Here is a 15590-nt window from a genome sequence, read left to right as displayed (position 1 = left end):
GTCACGAGAGATAGGCCAGGTTTCTGAGTTTTTTTTTTCCTTCGCCCTCGAGTACAGTGTGTGGCTGCAGCCTGGAAAAGGCGCAGTGCAAACTCACAATTCGCCCTCATTGGACCGGCCGCCACTGCCACCCCACCCCAGCCCTCATTTAGAATGCCTACCCAAACTTTGATTTCTTTTTTTTGGTAGAAAATTTGTGCATTATACTCAAATAAATACAGTATCTCTCCACAACCCCCCTCTTTTTTTCCAACTTCTTTTTTTTTTTTTTTTTTTGGTTTTCTCATACCCATTTGATGCTCAGGGGTTACTCCTGGCTAAGCCCTCAGAAATTGCCCCGGGCTTGGGGGGACCGAACCGAACCTCGATTGAGGTTCACTTGCAAGGCAGACACCTTACCTCTAGCGCCACCTCACCGGCCCCTTATTTTCCTTCTTGACCTCATTATCTTTACATCTTTCACCCTCTTTCATAGCAACAAGGAGCTGGGGGTGTGGAGAGTGTTGAAACTCAGCTCTGGGCCCTGGCTCCGCTCAGCCAGGCTCTGGCCGCCTGGCGGCTGCTGGATGGGCCCAGCTGGTGTCCCATGCTGAGTCAGTTGGAGCGACAGCTCTGTGGTCACCCTACTGGGAACAGGGATGGGTCAGGTTCGGTTCCAAGAGGGCAGCTTCTCCGTCCAAGTTCTTCCTAGGCCTGGACCTCTTGTTAGATGAGCCAGTGAGTGTGTGTGTGGGGGGAACTATGTATATACTAGGGCCAGGGGATGGGGAGGCATTGGGGTTCAATAATCTGGGATTGACGGGCTTGGGGAATGGGGGTTTTATTTTGCTAGCCGTGGCCAATTAGTTTTTTTGGTTATCTTGTTTTTGGGCCACACTCAGTGGTGCCTAAGACTTAACTTCTGACTCTGCATTCGAGGGGGGCATCTGGAATTCTGGGAATTGAACCCAAGTTGGCTGCATGCAAGGCAAGCACCCCCTGCACCATGGATCTCTTGGGTCCTGTGACTAATAAGTGAAAGTTGATTTTCTATTAATCTCAGTTGTGAGCATTTATTTAGTGTTAGATGCAGGGAGGGGGCAGGGTGGGAAGAGAGTGGCTGTCTGACTTCCCTGAAGCCAGGCGATGAAATACTCGTGATCCAGAAAATGTGTGTGGGTGGCTGCACCCTGGTGGGGTGCTTGGGGCACCTTCCTCTGCAGGGCTCTCAGCCAGCTCCGCTCGCCAACTGCTCTCCAGCCCTTTATGCCAGCCCCTGGCCCAAGATGCCGGACTGTGAGCAGGACACATCCTGCTCAGACCGAGGCACGGCTTTAGGAGAATGCAGACAGGAACTGCTTTCCCACTTCTGTGTGGGATCCTACATCTGCTCAGAAACGCCGCTGGTTGTGCGATGACTTGGCTCTCGGCCTGCAGACCATGGGAACGCCAGGGTCGCCAGGGAAACTGAGGTCCCGGCAGGCTTCTGGTGCACGTTGCCTACCGTCTAGCTGGGAAGGGTACTTTGGGACACCAGAGCTGAGTTCACTCTTAGCCGAACTTCTCCATCCGCTACTAACTCGCGTGGTTTCCTGAGCTGAAAGGCAGAAGACTTGGGTACTTTGGAGGTCGCTTTGAGGTTTGGCTCTGGTGATTGTGTTCATTGCCTGAAGAACAGGAAATGAGGTAACACCTTTGAACATGCGGCGTGCTGATGGGCTGGAAATGCCTAAATAAGGGCAGGTCTGCTCTGTGCTGGGGGCGTAGTTGGGGCTCCAGGGGCCTCAGGTTCACTTCGGTGCTGTGGCTGAAGTGTGGAGAGAGGAAGAAACTTCGGGCCTTGGACAGACTCTGGTGTGCTCAGGAACATGCCCTCCTGTTCCATCGGTGTTTGGTGCGTCTGAAAACTGTCCCATCACTTATTTTAGGGGTAAGCCTAATCTCTGGGAACTTTTTGAAGATTCGAACTGGACGTAGGTTTTTTTTTTTTTTTTTTTTTTGGTTTTTGGGTCACACCTGGCAGTGCTCAGGGGTTATTCCTGGCTCCAGGCTCAGAAATTGCTCCTGGCAGGCACAGGGGACCATATGGGGCGCCGGGATTCGAACCGATGACCTCCTGCATGAAAGGCAAACGCCTTACCTCCATGCTATCTCTCCGGCCCCTGGACGTAGGTTTTACAGATTGTTGCTGTGGCACAAAATAGGAACATGTGATTTTGTTGGGGGGGGGGCTTAGCGGTGCTCAGGGCAATTGCAGGTGCGTGGGGCTCCTCTCAAAGGGGCTCCAGGACTGTGGGGTGCAGTGAATCTAAATTGGGGCTCCCTGATACAGAGATGTGTTCCAAGTTCTTTGAGTCATCTCCCTGGCCTGACCAGCGACTGTTTGGAAAATATTAACGGGCTAGGAGACGACTCACGGCAGGCGTGTGAGGCTTGCATGTTTGAGGCCTGAGTTTGGTCCTTAAAACTGCTTCGGTTGCCCTGGGGGGCAGGAGCACTGAGCTCTGAGGCTGCGCCCCTCCTTTCCCTGTCCCCGTCCCCTCTAGGGGTGGGTCCTGGAGTCCCAGCACCAATGGGCACTTCCCATTCCCATTTTATTTTTTCTAATTCACACCCTGCAATGTTCGGGGGTTACTCTTGGCTCTGCACTTGGGGATGACTCCTGGCAGGCTCAGGGGACCAGATGGGATGCTGGGGACTCAACTCGGGTCAGCTGTGTGCAAGAAAAACATCCTGCCTGTATGCTACCACTCCAGCTCTCCATCGCAAATTCCCAAGTGTTTGTGAAAAGCTGAGTTGAAAGATTCTCTCTCCATTGTTGGGGAGGCCTCACTTTTTCTGAGAGCCGTGAGTTAACTGGGAAGCTTTTCACCAAAGTGCCTCAGGTGACTTTGCTTTGAACCTGCAGTGGGGGGTTAGGAAAGGAAGTCAGGGCACCCCAAGACAGACCCGAGTCTGGGCTGCTGACTCAGCAGTGTGAATTCTCCACGCTTCCCACAATGAGCCTCTCCCGCTGGCTGAGTTCCGAGCATTCCTGTGTCGGAGCTGTGAACTGGGGCACAGTGTGGCCAATCGGGGTCCAGAGTTGCTGGGGGCTGTGGAGTGCAGTGGGAGCCTCAGGTTTGGGACTTTATTAGGGAATGGCCAGTGGGCTGCAGCAGCAGTGGTCTGTGATGAAGGCAGCTCCTCGGTGAGAGGGAGGAGGGAGGAGGTGTTGAGGGACCCGCCGTTCCCATCGCCAGGTTCCAGCAGTGGGGCCCTCAGTTTAGCCTGTACCCTAGGCTCTTTTCCCACACCCAGAAGTGCTCAGGGGTTACTCCCACCTCGCTGCTTTGGGGCTTGCCTTGGTGTGCTGCCCCAAAAGCGTGTGCTCTCTTCTGCCTGTTGAGCCATTTCTGTGTCCCTCACTCACTACTTACCCAATGGTCTGTGGTCAGGAATCACTCCTGCAAGAGTCGGGGCTATTTGGGGTGCTGGGGATTGAACCTGGGTTGGCTCTGTGCAGGCAAGTGCCCTCCCTGCTCTCCCTGCAGGAGCTATACTGCCTGCCCCTCACTTTTGATGGAAGCTCTGAATCCTTTCCCATTGGACAATGTGTTCAGACACTTAAACCTCTGTGCTCAGGTGCAGGGTCATTTCTTCTTCTCTTTTTATTTTTTTGGTTTTTGGGTCACACCCGGCAGGGCTTAGGGGTTACTCCTGGCTCCATGCTCCTGGCAGGCTCGGGGGACCATATGGAACGCCGGGATTCAAACCATTGTCCTCTGCATGCAAGGCAAACACCTTACCTGCATGCTATCTCTCTGGTCCCAAAGGGTCATTTTTTTTTTTTTTTTTTGGTTTTTGGGCCACACCCAGCGGCGCTCAGGGGTTCCTCCTGGCTGTCTGCTCAGAAATAGTTCCTGGCAGGCACGGGGGACCATATGGGACACCAGGATTCGAACCAACTACCTTTGGTCCTGGATCGGCTGCTTGCAAGGCAAACACCGCTGTGCTATCCCTCCGGGCCCAAGGGGTCATTTCTTAAGGTCTCATTTAGACATAAGCTTGAAGGTGCTGAAACAATAAATGAAAAAGGTCTTTGGCGCAGTGGAGGGGACGCTTTGACCTGGTGCAGGGTGGCTGCTGGCACAGTTGACTCATGAAAACCTGCCATTCTCCACATTGAGAATTGCGGCGCCTAAGATTAAAAACAAAGACAAACAGAAATCCTAATGGTGCTTATCGAGTGACGGTGCCTTGTTTTCTTTCCTTGGAAAATTATTTTTGGTGACCTAATTCTAGTTGAGGAAAAAATGATTGCACCCCTAAACAGGTGTCCATCCCTGCAAAGGCAGTTCTCACTGAGGCTGGTCAGATCCAGCAGGTGCTCCCGCAGTCCATGGCCTGCACTCTGGGACGTGGCTGGATCGTGTCTGTAGAGATGTAGTTTCAGGTTTCATAACTCAGCCCATCTGCCTCTCGGATGTTTCTCCCAGGTAATTTCAAACCAGGGAAAAGGCTTTGTTCACCGATGGTCAGCAGTGTGGTGGAATGTCCTGTGTAGAGGACGAGACGTACTCGAGTCCCACGGTTGCAGCTGTTTTTCTCCCTGGTGTTGGGGAATAGAGCCCAGGGCCTCACAGTGCAAGTCAAGTGCTCTGCCAACGTCACATCCCTGAGCCACAGGCTATCAACCTAGAGTTGTGAGTCGTGTCTGTGGGCCTTGATTATAAAGCGCAGATGAAGATACGGAGTATGGTCTCTGATGAGGAGGCTGACAGTTCCTGCTTCTAGGCAGTGAGATTACTGAATTGAAAAACTTTCCGTATTTAAAGTTCATGTGAATATTAGGTCAGAAGGTAGCTGCGGGTCTGTCTGCTAGACATTGGCTCTGGAGGGGGCTTGGAAATAGAGACCTCGCTGGTTCGATTCCTTTTCTGGGTCAGCCAGAGTGGTCTCTCATTTCTGTGCCCTGGGTTTCCGTCTGTCCGTGGTGAGACTGGCGCTGTGGACCTTGACGGCGGCCTTGACTGCTCACAGTGCTCTGCCCTGAGCAGCAGGCTGCCCAGAGATGCCGCTCCTGCTTTGCACGAAGTCCTCGTGTCCCAGCACCTGTGGAGTCAAGTTTTGTGCCCAGGTTGTGGAACTCTGTGTCTGCTGTCCCCTCCTTTCCCGTCCAGGGGACAGCTTACAGGTGGTGGCTGAGGACACACTTTGGTTGCATTTTGTATATGATTTATTTTCAAGTATTGCCATTTAAATAAAGTCAAGAGTTTTGCTTTGAATCCCATCTCTGCTTCCTGCAGGGACTGGTAACTAGGAAAACTATGTCATGTCTGGTTCATTTTTCTCTTTAGGATTCACAGATGGATCCCGTGGAAAAGACAGAAAATCGAAGTGAACAAAAATCCAGGTAAATGAAGTCTGCTGCATGTCTGTGGGCCCTGCCTCCTGCCAGTCTCCTGTGTCCTGCCTACGGGGGGCTGGGGGAGAGTGGGATTCCAAGATGATTTTTTCTCTTTGCCTTCTACATCAGAACGTGGCAGGAGGCAGTTCTCTTCTTGCCTAGGGATCTGGCTGTGTCTGTGGTTGGGGCGCCCTGGCCCTTTTACAGTCTGCCCTTGGCACAAGGAAATGTTCAGTCCTCCGTGGACACGGGTTTTACTTTCCAGCAAGCGGCACACAGGTGGACTCAGCAATCAGTGGGTTGGGTTGTTCAACGGTAGAAAACCACCTTTTTGTTTTTGTTTCGGGGCCACATCTGGCGGGGCTGGGGGACCTCATGAGGTGCTGAGAGTTGGACCCCAGTTGGCTGTGTGCCGAGTAAATGCCCTCCTGTACTATTGGCTCCCACCCAGAAAACCCCCTTTTGTTTTTGGGTCACACCTGGCAGTGCTCAGGGGTTATTCCTGGCTCCAGGCTCAGAAATTGCTCCTGGCAGGCACAGGGGACCATATGGGGCGCCGGGATTCGAACCGATGACCTCCTGCATGAAAGGCAAACGCCTTACCTCCATGCTATCTCTCCGGCCCCGAAAACCCCCTTTTGTAAGATTTCACTGTAAAAAGGATCATTGTATCAACAAGTAATTTGAGCTTCAAAGGAACTCAAATCACTGAACTGTTTAGTGTTTTAAAAAATAAGCCAAAGAACATTCGGTGGCGGGAAGAAGTGAGATAGTCTAGTGCAGTCCAGAAGTAAGCCCCAGCACTGCTGGTCGTGACTCAAAAACAAACTCAAAACCCATTTCCACACAAAAAAATCTCTCTCTCTCTCTCTCTCTCTCTCTCTCTCTCTCTCTCTCTCTCTCTCTCTCTCTCACACACACACACACACTCTCTCTCTCTCTCTCTCTCTCTCTCTCTCTCTCTCTCTCTCACACACACACACACACACACACACACACACACACAGCACCCCAAAAGTTCCCCTGAACAGCCGGGAAGATGCTCTGAGCAACACCCAGCCCCAAACCAAAATCTCTCCCGCCCCTTCCTGGTGGCTTTCTTCCCAGGCTCGTAGTGGTCCAAAGATTTGATCTTCTCAGGAAGCAGCGTCTTGTGGGGTGGAGTGGGTGGGGTGGAGGTCGACCACTGTGTGGCTCTGCTCGAGGGCTGCTCCTGGCTCTGCTCTGGAGTGAGCCCTGATGAGGCTGGGGTCGACTGGGGCTGGCTGCCCGTGCGTGCCCCCGGCCCGGGCTGTGTCTCTGCCAGTTCTGGTCGTTGTCACCTGCAGGAGGTAGAGCCAGCACAAGGCTCAGCCCTCAGGTTTCCTCCTCGCGTGCTGCAGAGTTGTGTCTGTGGGTCTCTGACTCGGCCTCTTCCCTCCTGTTTGAAGCAGAAAGTTTTTAAAGAGCCTCGTCCGGAAGCAGCCGCAGGAACTGCTCCTGGTCATCGGGACGGGGGTGAGCGCGGCGGTGGCCCCGGGCATCCCTGCCCTGTGCTCCTGGCGCAGCTGCATCGAGGCGGTGATCGAGGCGGCAGAGCAGCTGGAGGTGCTGCACCCTGGGGACGTTGCCGAGTTCCGCAGGAAGGTGACCAAGGACAGGGACCTGCTGGTGGTCGCCCACGACCTGATCCGGAAGATGTCCCCGGTGAGCCTTGCCGGCTGGCACACAGGCTTGGGGGGCGGGGGGAACATGGTGCAGAGACGGCAGGACTTGTATGGAGAAGGCCACCCAGGGTTCAGGCTTCTGAGCAGCTGCCTCTGGGCCGTGATAGGTGTGTTGTGTCCACTGAGGCCGCCAGTGGTTCTTCTACAGTAGAGAGGGGCGGTCTGGCAGGGTGCAGCCTGCGGGACTGCTCTGCTGTTGAGCTGGTTGAGGACTTGCTGCCTTCCACCAATGCAGCATGTGTTGGGACATGTGTTTCTGACCCTGCTGCAGGAGAAATCCAGTGGCCCTCTCAGGGTGTGGGTGGGGAGACCTTAAGACCCTGTGGCTTCACCTGCTCTACTCCCCTGGCAGTGCCTGCTGGGTTGTTTCCTCAGCACCTCCGTGGTGTGCTCCCCTTTGACCTGACGCCTCAGTTCTCAGTAGCCTTTTGCTGTTTCGTTCCCTGCCCCGTGTGGCACAGGGGTGCCCTCTAGCTCCCTAGCCCTCCCTCTCACATCGTGGCCGGTGTCTCGCTGTCTCCCCTCTGGAGGTCAGTGAGCTCTACAGGTTGGGTTTTCTTTCCTCCTCTAAATGGCGTGTCTGAGCGCCCCGCCACTCCCGTGTAGCCTCCAGGGTGCTGAGAGTGTTCTGTTCCACTCCCCCAGCGTACGGGCGACACCAAGCCCAACTTCTTCCAGGACTGCCTGATGGAGATCTTCGACAACCTGGAGCAGCACATCCAGAACCCGCTGGTGCTGCAGTCCATCCTGGGCTTGATGGAGCGCGGCACCCTGGTCCTCACCACCAACTACGACAACCTGCTGGAGCTCTTCGGGCAGCAGCAGAACAAGCCCATGGAGTCCCTGGACCTGAAGGACAAGACCAAGGTGTGGCCAAGGAAGCCTTTCCCCTCTGCCAAGATGCGTCTGCCTTGGCGCTCCCGACCCCACTGCGACAGAACTCAGATCTGGGCTCGGCCAAGTCTCAGGGCTTCTGTTTCCTGCATTGGTCCTTGTTCTGCATTCAGAGGACCCCACCTCTGTTTGTTGGAGTTAGGGTGGGAAATGGGGATAAAGCAGACAGGTGAGAAAAGTGAAGCCAACCACGATCCCATTGCTGTGAATTGGGGTTGTCCCAGGGTGCTGTGGGGCTGTCTCCATGCTCAATGCGTGAGGGTCATCGGCCTTAGTGTGCAAACATGTCTCAGCTATTGGAGGTCCAGCCTATCTCCCTGGCCCCTTCATCCTAATACTTTGGAAGGGGGTGCAGGGAGGTGGGGCACCATATGAGCTGGGTATGGAGCCCAGGTTGGTCATGTGTGAGGCCATTGCCCACCCCCTGTACTATTTCCTGGCCCCTACATAACTGTCTTCAAAGAATTTGATGTCACAGGGATAACTAGTGCCAATAGCTGAGCTTAGGATTGAAACAGTTCTGTGGGGGCTAGGGGCCGGCACTGGCCCTGCAAATGCAGCTGACCTGGCTTTGATCACCATCACCAACTTTCCCCGAGTGAGCACAGCCACAAGTGGTCCCTGAGAACGGAGACAAGAGTAAGCCCTGAGTACCGTTAGATACAGTCCTCTCCTGGAGACAAGGTTAATCAGACAAGAAAAAAATTTTTTTTCTTTTTTTTTTTTTTTGGTTTTTGGGCCACACCCGGTAACGCTCAGGGGTTACTCCTGGCTATGCGCTCAGAAGTCGCTCCTGGCTTGGGGGACCATATGGGACGCCGGGGGATCGAACCGCGGTCCGTCTCCTAGGCTAGCGCAGGCACCTTACCTCCAGCGCCACCGCCCGGCCCCACAAGAAAAAATTTTGCCACACCAAGCGGGCCAGGGGAGTGACTCCTGGCATGAGGATGGAACCAAGACTTATGTTTGTGGAGCCTTGACATTTCTCTTGCTCCTCCGAGTCCAGGATGCAGATGTCCCCTTTCCATCCCTTCTGAGTAAGTTGGGTTCTCTTTGTCCACTCCCTCCAGGTCCTGCAGTGGGCACGCGGCCACATCCGCTATGGTGTCCTTCACATCCACGGCTTATATACGGACCCTTGTGGCATGGTGTTGGATCCTTCGGGATACAAAGATGTGACTCAGGACCCAGAAGTCATGGTAAGGCCACTTTCCTCTGCACGGCATCTCTAGAGAACACTGACCCTTCCTGGCCTCTCGGCCTCCTGACGTGCAAGGCCCAACGGCAGCCTCTTCTCCCTGTCTCCAAAGGGGCTGGGACCTGGCTTAGGGACCAGGTGTTCAGTGGATTTTTAGTGTCTGTTTTTTAATTGACTTTTGTCCGAAAAAATTTTGGGTGTGCTCTGGGCCTTCCGATTCTTGCACTTAGGGATTGCTCCTATGTGATATGGAGGAAACAGGGTCACCCATGAACCAGGCAAGCTCAACTCTGTACTACCTTTCAGGCTTGTTGCTGGTGTTTTACAAGCACTGGTCAGATCGTGCTGGTCTGTGCCATCCATAGCTGGTGATCATGGGAACTGCCTCCAGGAATAGTCTTAGGCTGGGGTGCGCCTCCCACCCTGTTTACAACCACACTTAAACTATAAATTCATGGTGCCTGAGCCAGAGTTCAGCTGGAGTCCAGAGTACAGAGGAAAGCTGTACAAGGAGACCTGCTTTGCAAGGTCAACTTACCTGGACTCTAGCACTCCATGTGGTCCCCTGAGCCCCCAGGAGTGATCCCTGAGGGTGAGCCAGGAGTCAGCAGTAACAACCCCCGGTGTACCTGCCCAGGCAATGTATAAATTCAGCATTCGAATGTGACAGACGACTAAGAGCAGGTGAACGCCAGGCTCTGGGGTTGTGGTGGCCTGGCAGCCCACACGCTGCTCAAGGACTGAAACCTGTCTGTACCCCCACTCAAATGCTTACCACAAACTTACTTAGAAACAACCCAAAACGGAAAAACCAGGCTTTGGAGAAGCCGATGCTTTGGGTGTTCTCTCTTCGTAAGCAAACTTCCCAGGTGACACCAGATTTCCCTCGGCCACAGAGCAAAGGGCAGAGGAAAGGCAACAGGGTCGAATAGCGAAGAAATTCTCCAGGGATTTAGTGAGAGAGAAGGCTTGAGAGTCAGGACTCGGTGAGCACAGGGCAATTCTGTGTCTTGCTCTGCTGGAAACTAAGAATGTTCCCATTTGGCATGAGGTGCTCAGTTGTTTTTGGGCCCAGGATGTCATTACCATTGATTAAAATGGAAAAAATGTTGAGAATTTCCAGATGAGAAAACAACCCCTTAGCTCATGCTGGGTAGGAATGCTGGGATTGCAGGTAGCGGGAGGGTGGGAAGGTCGGGGAGGGCGCGTGAGAGGCTGGATGGGGTGAACGCACTGCATGTGGGCATGCTGGCGCTGAATCTTCATCTTCGGAGCCTCTCATCAGACTGGGTTCCTGCGCCTTTTGGCACCTTCCACAAGCGTGCCTTCTCCGGCCATCTTTCACTTTTGACTGTTTTCTCTGAGGCTTCTCCTGACCCCTAAGGAGAGGGAAATGCTGATGCCCGAGGTTTCCTGCTTCAGCCTGGGGAGTATGTGTGTGTGTGTGTGTGGGGTGTGAAGTGTGGCTGTGGGTGGCCCTGGCCATGGCCTGGAGTTCCCTCCATGCCCCGTCATGGGATGTCTGTGTCCTGGGCAGCCCTGAGCTCACCAGCATTGGGGTGTTGGACGGGGTGGTCCCGAGCCTTTGTTTCCCTGGCCCCCTCGTTTCATCATTGCCCCTTCCCAGTGGTGTCCCCACTTTCCTCTCTGGGGTCAGTTTCTGGGTGTTGGGGCTGGGGTGGGGAGAGGAACCGCCTTTATGCTCAGCCCAGCTCTAGACGATGTGTTGGTCACTCACGGTGAGGGTTGGACTGTGGGCCTGCCAGGAGGGATGGGCACCTCCCTCCGCACCAGAACTGGCAGCCGTGCCTCAGGCGTCTTTGCCTTTCCAGGGGGTTCTCCAGGGCCTGTACCGCACCAAGTCCTTCCTGTTCATGGGCTGTGGAGAGACACTTCGAGACCAGATCTTCCAGGCCCTCTTCCTCTACTCGGTGCCCAACAAGGTGGACCTGGAGCACTACATGCTGGTGCTCAAGGAGGACAAGGACCACTTCTTCAAGCACCAGGCCGACATGCTCTTGCACGGCATCAAAGTCGTGTCCTATGGAGATTGCTTTGAAGCTTTTCCAGGCTACGTGCAGGACCTGACGACTCAGATCTGCAAACAGCGAAGCCCAGGTTTGAGATTTCTCTCTCTTCTTTTTTTTTTTGTTGTTGTTGTGGGGCGCATACTGGCAATGCTCAGGCCTGACAGTTGGCTCTGCTCAGAAAACACTCCTGGCAGACTCAGGACCATATCGAGTACTGGGGATCAAACTTGGGTTGATTGTATGTAAGGTCAGTGTCCTCACCACTGACCCCACCAGGTTCGAGATTTCTTTCTCATGAGTGTATTGACGGACAGGACTGGCACAGTTTTGGGGGGGGGGGTGAAGACCGAATCCTGGGCCTCACATTTAAGGCCTGTGCTGGAACCGCGAAATAAGATATTCTTTCTTTGTTATTTTTGGTCTTTGGGCTACACCTGCTGGTGCTCAGAGGTTCCTCTTGGCTCTGTGCTAGAAATTATTCCTGGCAGGCTTGGGGACCTTACGGGATGCCGGGGATTGAACCCTGGTCGGCCGTGTGCAAGGCAAACACCCTCCCCACTGTGCTGTCGCTCTGACCCCCGAGATAGGATTTTTCAATATCACGAAATTTACTGAGTGTCTCAGTCATTTTTGTTAGGCTGCCTCTGCTCTCTCTGATGAGATGGGTACCCAGTGCCGCTGTAGGGGGCCTTTTTTTTTTTTTTTTTTTTTTGGTCATACCCGGTAGCGTTCAGGGGTTCCTCCTCGATCTACGCTCAGAAATCGCTCCTGGCATGCTCGGGTGACCATATGGGATGCCAGGATTTGAACCACTGACCTGTATGCAAGGCAAACGCTTTACCTCCATGCTATCTCTTCGGCCCCTGTAGGGGCCCTTAAAGGCTTAGACTGTGGCTACAGCTGCTTGTGGTCTGCACTTTCCCGCCTTTACCCTCTCACCACATTTGAAATGCTAGCATGCTGGGGACAAAGGTTCTCTGGAGACTTAGGCTTATCTATTTAGCCTCGAGTTTCCCTGTTCCTTGGAAGGAGTGCGACACCCAGCTGAGCACTTCCTGTGGGGCCCATCTTCTGGGGACCTGGTCGCCTGCCAGATGACCACGGAGTATCCTGTCTCCCGGCCCTCTGCGCCTTTGGCTCCTAGGCCGGCTGGCATCATAAAACATGGATGTGGGCAACTTGGAAGTGCTGCGCTGACTCTCCTTTCACTGTAATAGGAAACCCAACAGCAGGGCCGCCTGCGGGCCAATGAGACTTGAACGGGAGACACAAGGTCACAGAGCTGAGTGACTGCATGGGTGACCCAGCCCGTGGTCGCACCACTGTGACTTTGTTGCCGATTCCTGGACCACCACAGCAGTGCTCAAGATTCACTCCTGGTTCTGTGTTCAGGGAACAACAGTCTTGCTGTACTGGAGGACCCTGTGGGCAACAGGGGCTACCCATGTGCAAGGCCAGTGCTCTGCCTGCTCCCCACCCACTGTCCGATGTCTCCTGAGTCTCATGAGCTCCGAGACGTCAGCTTGTCCCAGGCTGCAATGCCTGCAGAGGTCTCGAGCGAGTGGCCATTCCTGGCAACCCGCTCCTAAGTGTCTCTCTCTGGCCCCCCAGGCAAGCTCTGCTTCCAGTGTTCTCCCAGGCCTGTGTCCTCTGTGACAGCGTAAGGATGACGCGGCCACCCAGAGCCACAGTGAACCCTGTGCTTGACCGCCGAGTTCCGCACAGCCTTCCTGCCCGCCGGGCCTCTAACCTTTTCTTTCTTCTGCAGATGCCGACCGAGTGGAGAGCACCACATTGCTGGGTAAAGAAAGCACCTCTTCCCTTCCCTGCCCTTCCTTCCATCTGTCCCTTGTCACCACCTGCACTGGGGTCTGGCCAGCCCAACTGGGGAGCAGAGGGTGGGACACTGGGACTTTGTGGTAGCAGGAAGGCACATTTGGGCCCAGCTGCTGAGTCTGGTTGGGAATCTGGTCTCTGACAGGGTTTAGGACCCTGTTGGGTACCTGAGACCCATTGGGAATCTGGTCTCTGAATGGGACTTAGAGTCGGGTTCAGTGTCTGAGTGAGTCCCCTTGGGAATCTGGAATCTGACGGGATCTCGAATCGGATTCAGAGCTGGTTTCTTCTTTCAGGCACTGCCTGTCAGGACTGTGCAAAGAGGAAGTCGGAGGAGAAAGGTGTGGAGGGTTCCAAGAAGCCCCGACAATCAGACACAGGTACTGGCTTTTTCTGTCTCTGGACTGCACCTATGCAGGTGCAGGGTGTTGGGGGCCCCTCCCGGGGCCTTATGTTTGTTTTTTCAGCTGGGGACAGCACGTTTGTGGGGTTTTGGTTTGTAGGTGTTTTCTTTCGGGGCCTCTGGCAGGGAATGGAATTGTGACCTCTCATTTGCCCAGAGAGGTGCCTGAGCAAGGGGTGTGGTGTCTGGGTGCAGTGCTGGGGGGCACACCCCATGGCCATCCTTGGCTCAGAGAGACACTCTTCTCACAGCTCCCTTGTCCCCCGAGGAGCACCCCTGCATTCTGGGATCCCTTCTGGGTAGGGAGTCAGGTCTTGCCACAGGGTCCTCCCTCTCCCTGCTGTGGGTCGTGGCTCAGACTCCAGGACGAAAAAGGACTTTCCCACCGCATCTAGTTTGGCTCCCATTTATCTTTTGCTGACTGGGAGCATACGACTTTAGGCTGTTGGTTTTTGCATTCCACTCGCTGAGGCCCCACCAAGAAAGCAGGAGACAGCCACCCACGGGCAGAGCTCACCAGGTCTGTGTACCGAAGGGCTTCCTGCGCCATTGTTAGGGCTTTTCGAAGCTGGTTCTAGACGTGCTGCTGTCCCGTCTTTGGTCCTGAGGAAGGAAACCTGGCTGCTTTGGGCAACCCACGAACCAGCGAAGATTCTCCGTGGCCGCACTTTAATGCTTCCATCTCCTTTTCTTTCTTCAACAGATGATGCCGGAGGGTCTTGAAATCTTTGAGAGCGCCGAATCCTAACCACTAGACCACCAGGGAAGGTGAAATCTTTGAAACCACCAATAAAACCTGCAACTTGAAAAACAGCTTTCTGTGACCACAGTGCCATGCTCAAACGATGAATGTTCTGACGGGATCTCCGTCCTAAGCACCCCGAAAACCCTGCGGGGTGTTGCCCCCAGGCTGGGTGGGAGTGGCCCTGTGCGGGCTGCACTCCTGGGAGGTGCGCCCACACTTCAGGTATCTGTGCGGACTCATGACAACTACCTCAGGGACTGGCCCAGGGGGAGGCCCGCTGCCCTCCCCTCTCACTGGGTGAAGACTGTCTGAGCAACAGTAGTTGCCAAAGAAAATAAGAGATGTGTTTACGACGTGTATGTGGAACTGTTAGGTAGGAATACTTTTGAGTTTGTTCCGTTTTTTGTGGACAGTCTCGACCGGGTCTTCCGGTGCCGGCCTCTTTGTGGCTCCCCTCCCGAGATGGGCCAGTCGCCCTGAAATGTGTCTCACCAAGGCTTTTTCCTCAGCGTGGGAGGATGTGGAACTCCCCAGAAGCAGAATACAGGACGGCGAGCTTGCCGTCTCCTCAGGAACAGATCCGGCCTTTCTGTTCTCAGGTCACTGCAGGCCACTTGCAGAGGGATTAGGTTTCTCCTGGGAGGTGGCCTCACTGCAAGGCCCTGCTCTGGTCACTCAGATTTGGCTGGTGTGTGATTCCTTGCCAAGCCTGGTGGTGGCACTGCAGCTTCCCATCAGCCAGAGAAATTGAGGCGGACAGGCCCGGAGAGAAGTCAGGGACCCCTCTATCTGTGTGAAACCTTTTATTCCCCCTTATTTTGACGCATGAAAAAGATATTTTATGTTACCTGGTTATAAATAAAACTTTAATTTCCGCCTTGTGCTCTATTTGTTTCATATTCTGTGCTTGACGAGAAAAATTTTTTTTTGGGTTTTGGGTCACACCCGGCAACACTCAGGGGTTCCTCTTGGCTCTACACTCAGAAATCGCTCCTGGCAGGCTCGGGGAACCATATGGGATGCCGGGATTTGGACCACTGACCTCTCTGGCCCCTTGACGAGAATTTTTACCTTCAGTTACTGTTCAATGCTGAAGCCAATTGATGACCTGAATGCATGTGAAGTGTTTAAAAATGGGCCCTTCCCACTGGTGCTGAGGCTCCAATGTGGGGCTTTGCCTGTGCAGGCACCTGCCTGATCTTGGAACTCTCCAGCCCCTGGGTGTAAAGGAGAAACAGTTATTGGCTGGAGAGACAGTTCAGGGTGAAGGTACCGACTTGCATATCACCAGTCCTGGATGGTCCTAGAGGCCAAACAACCACCAGGTTTGATCTCGGGGCTCTGTGCCTCAGGCCAAAGGAAAAAACCGCCATATAGTAAGGTTTCCCGTTTGGGGGCAATAGCTGTGGC

The 15590-nt window shown here is 54.2% G+C and overlaps 1 protein-coding gene across 2 annotated transcripts; it reads left to right on the top strand.

Annotated features, from left to right (window-relative positions):
* The first annotated feature begins 1706 nt into the window (after window positions 1-1706).
* On the top strand, window positions 1707-14310 carry FAM118A (family with sequence similarity 118 member A). 2 transcript variants are annotated; one of them, XM_049771659.1, is made up of 9 exons: window positions 1707-1909; window positions 5319-5374; window positions 6799-7054; window positions 7720-7941; window positions 9039-9167; window positions 10999-11284; window positions 12965-12997; window positions 13329-13412; window positions 14139-14310. In XM_049771659.1, exons 2-9 carry the CDS (start codon window positions 5328-5330, stop codon window positions 14156-14158), a joined length of 1077 nt encoding a protein of 358 aa, XP_049627616.1. In that variant the 5' UTR covers window positions 1707-1909; window positions 5319-5327; the 3' UTR covers window positions 14159-14310. The 2 variants fall into 2 exon arrangements, with proteins under 2 accessions (XP_049627616.1, XP_049627615.1); XM_049771658.1 differs by lacking the exon at window positions 1707-1909 and having other exon boundaries at window positions 5022-5374.
* Window positions 14311-15590: the final 1280 nt, after the last annotated feature.

This window comes from Suncus etruscus, chromosome 4 (genome assembly GCF_024139225.1).
Source record: "Suncus etruscus isolate mSunEtr1 chromosome 4, mSunEtr1.pri.cur, whole genome shotgun sequence".
NCBI classification, from domain to species: Eukaryota; Metazoa; Chordata; class Mammalia; order Eulipotyphla; family Soricidae; genus Suncus; species Suncus etruscus.
The sequence above is the reverse complement of the archived record's forward strand: the minus strand, read 5'-3'. Positions and strand labels throughout refer to the sequence as shown.

What these genes read in the sequence shown, in the direction of transcription:
- FAM118A (XM_049771659.1), top strand. Translation starts at nt 5,328, where the DNA reads ATGGATCCCGTGGAAAAGACAGAAAATCGAAGTGAACAAAAATCCAG. An exon ending in ACCTGAAGGACAAGACCAAG is followed by an intron (nt 7,942 to 9,038) that starts GTGTGGCCAAGG and finishes CACTCCCTCCAG; the next exon opens with GTCCTGCAGTGGGCACGCGG. An exon ending in CTGCAAACAGCGAAGCCCAG is followed by an intron (nt 11,285 to 12,964) that starts GTTTGAGATTTC and finishes TTTCTTCTGCAG; the next exon opens with ATGCCGACCGAGTGGAGAGC.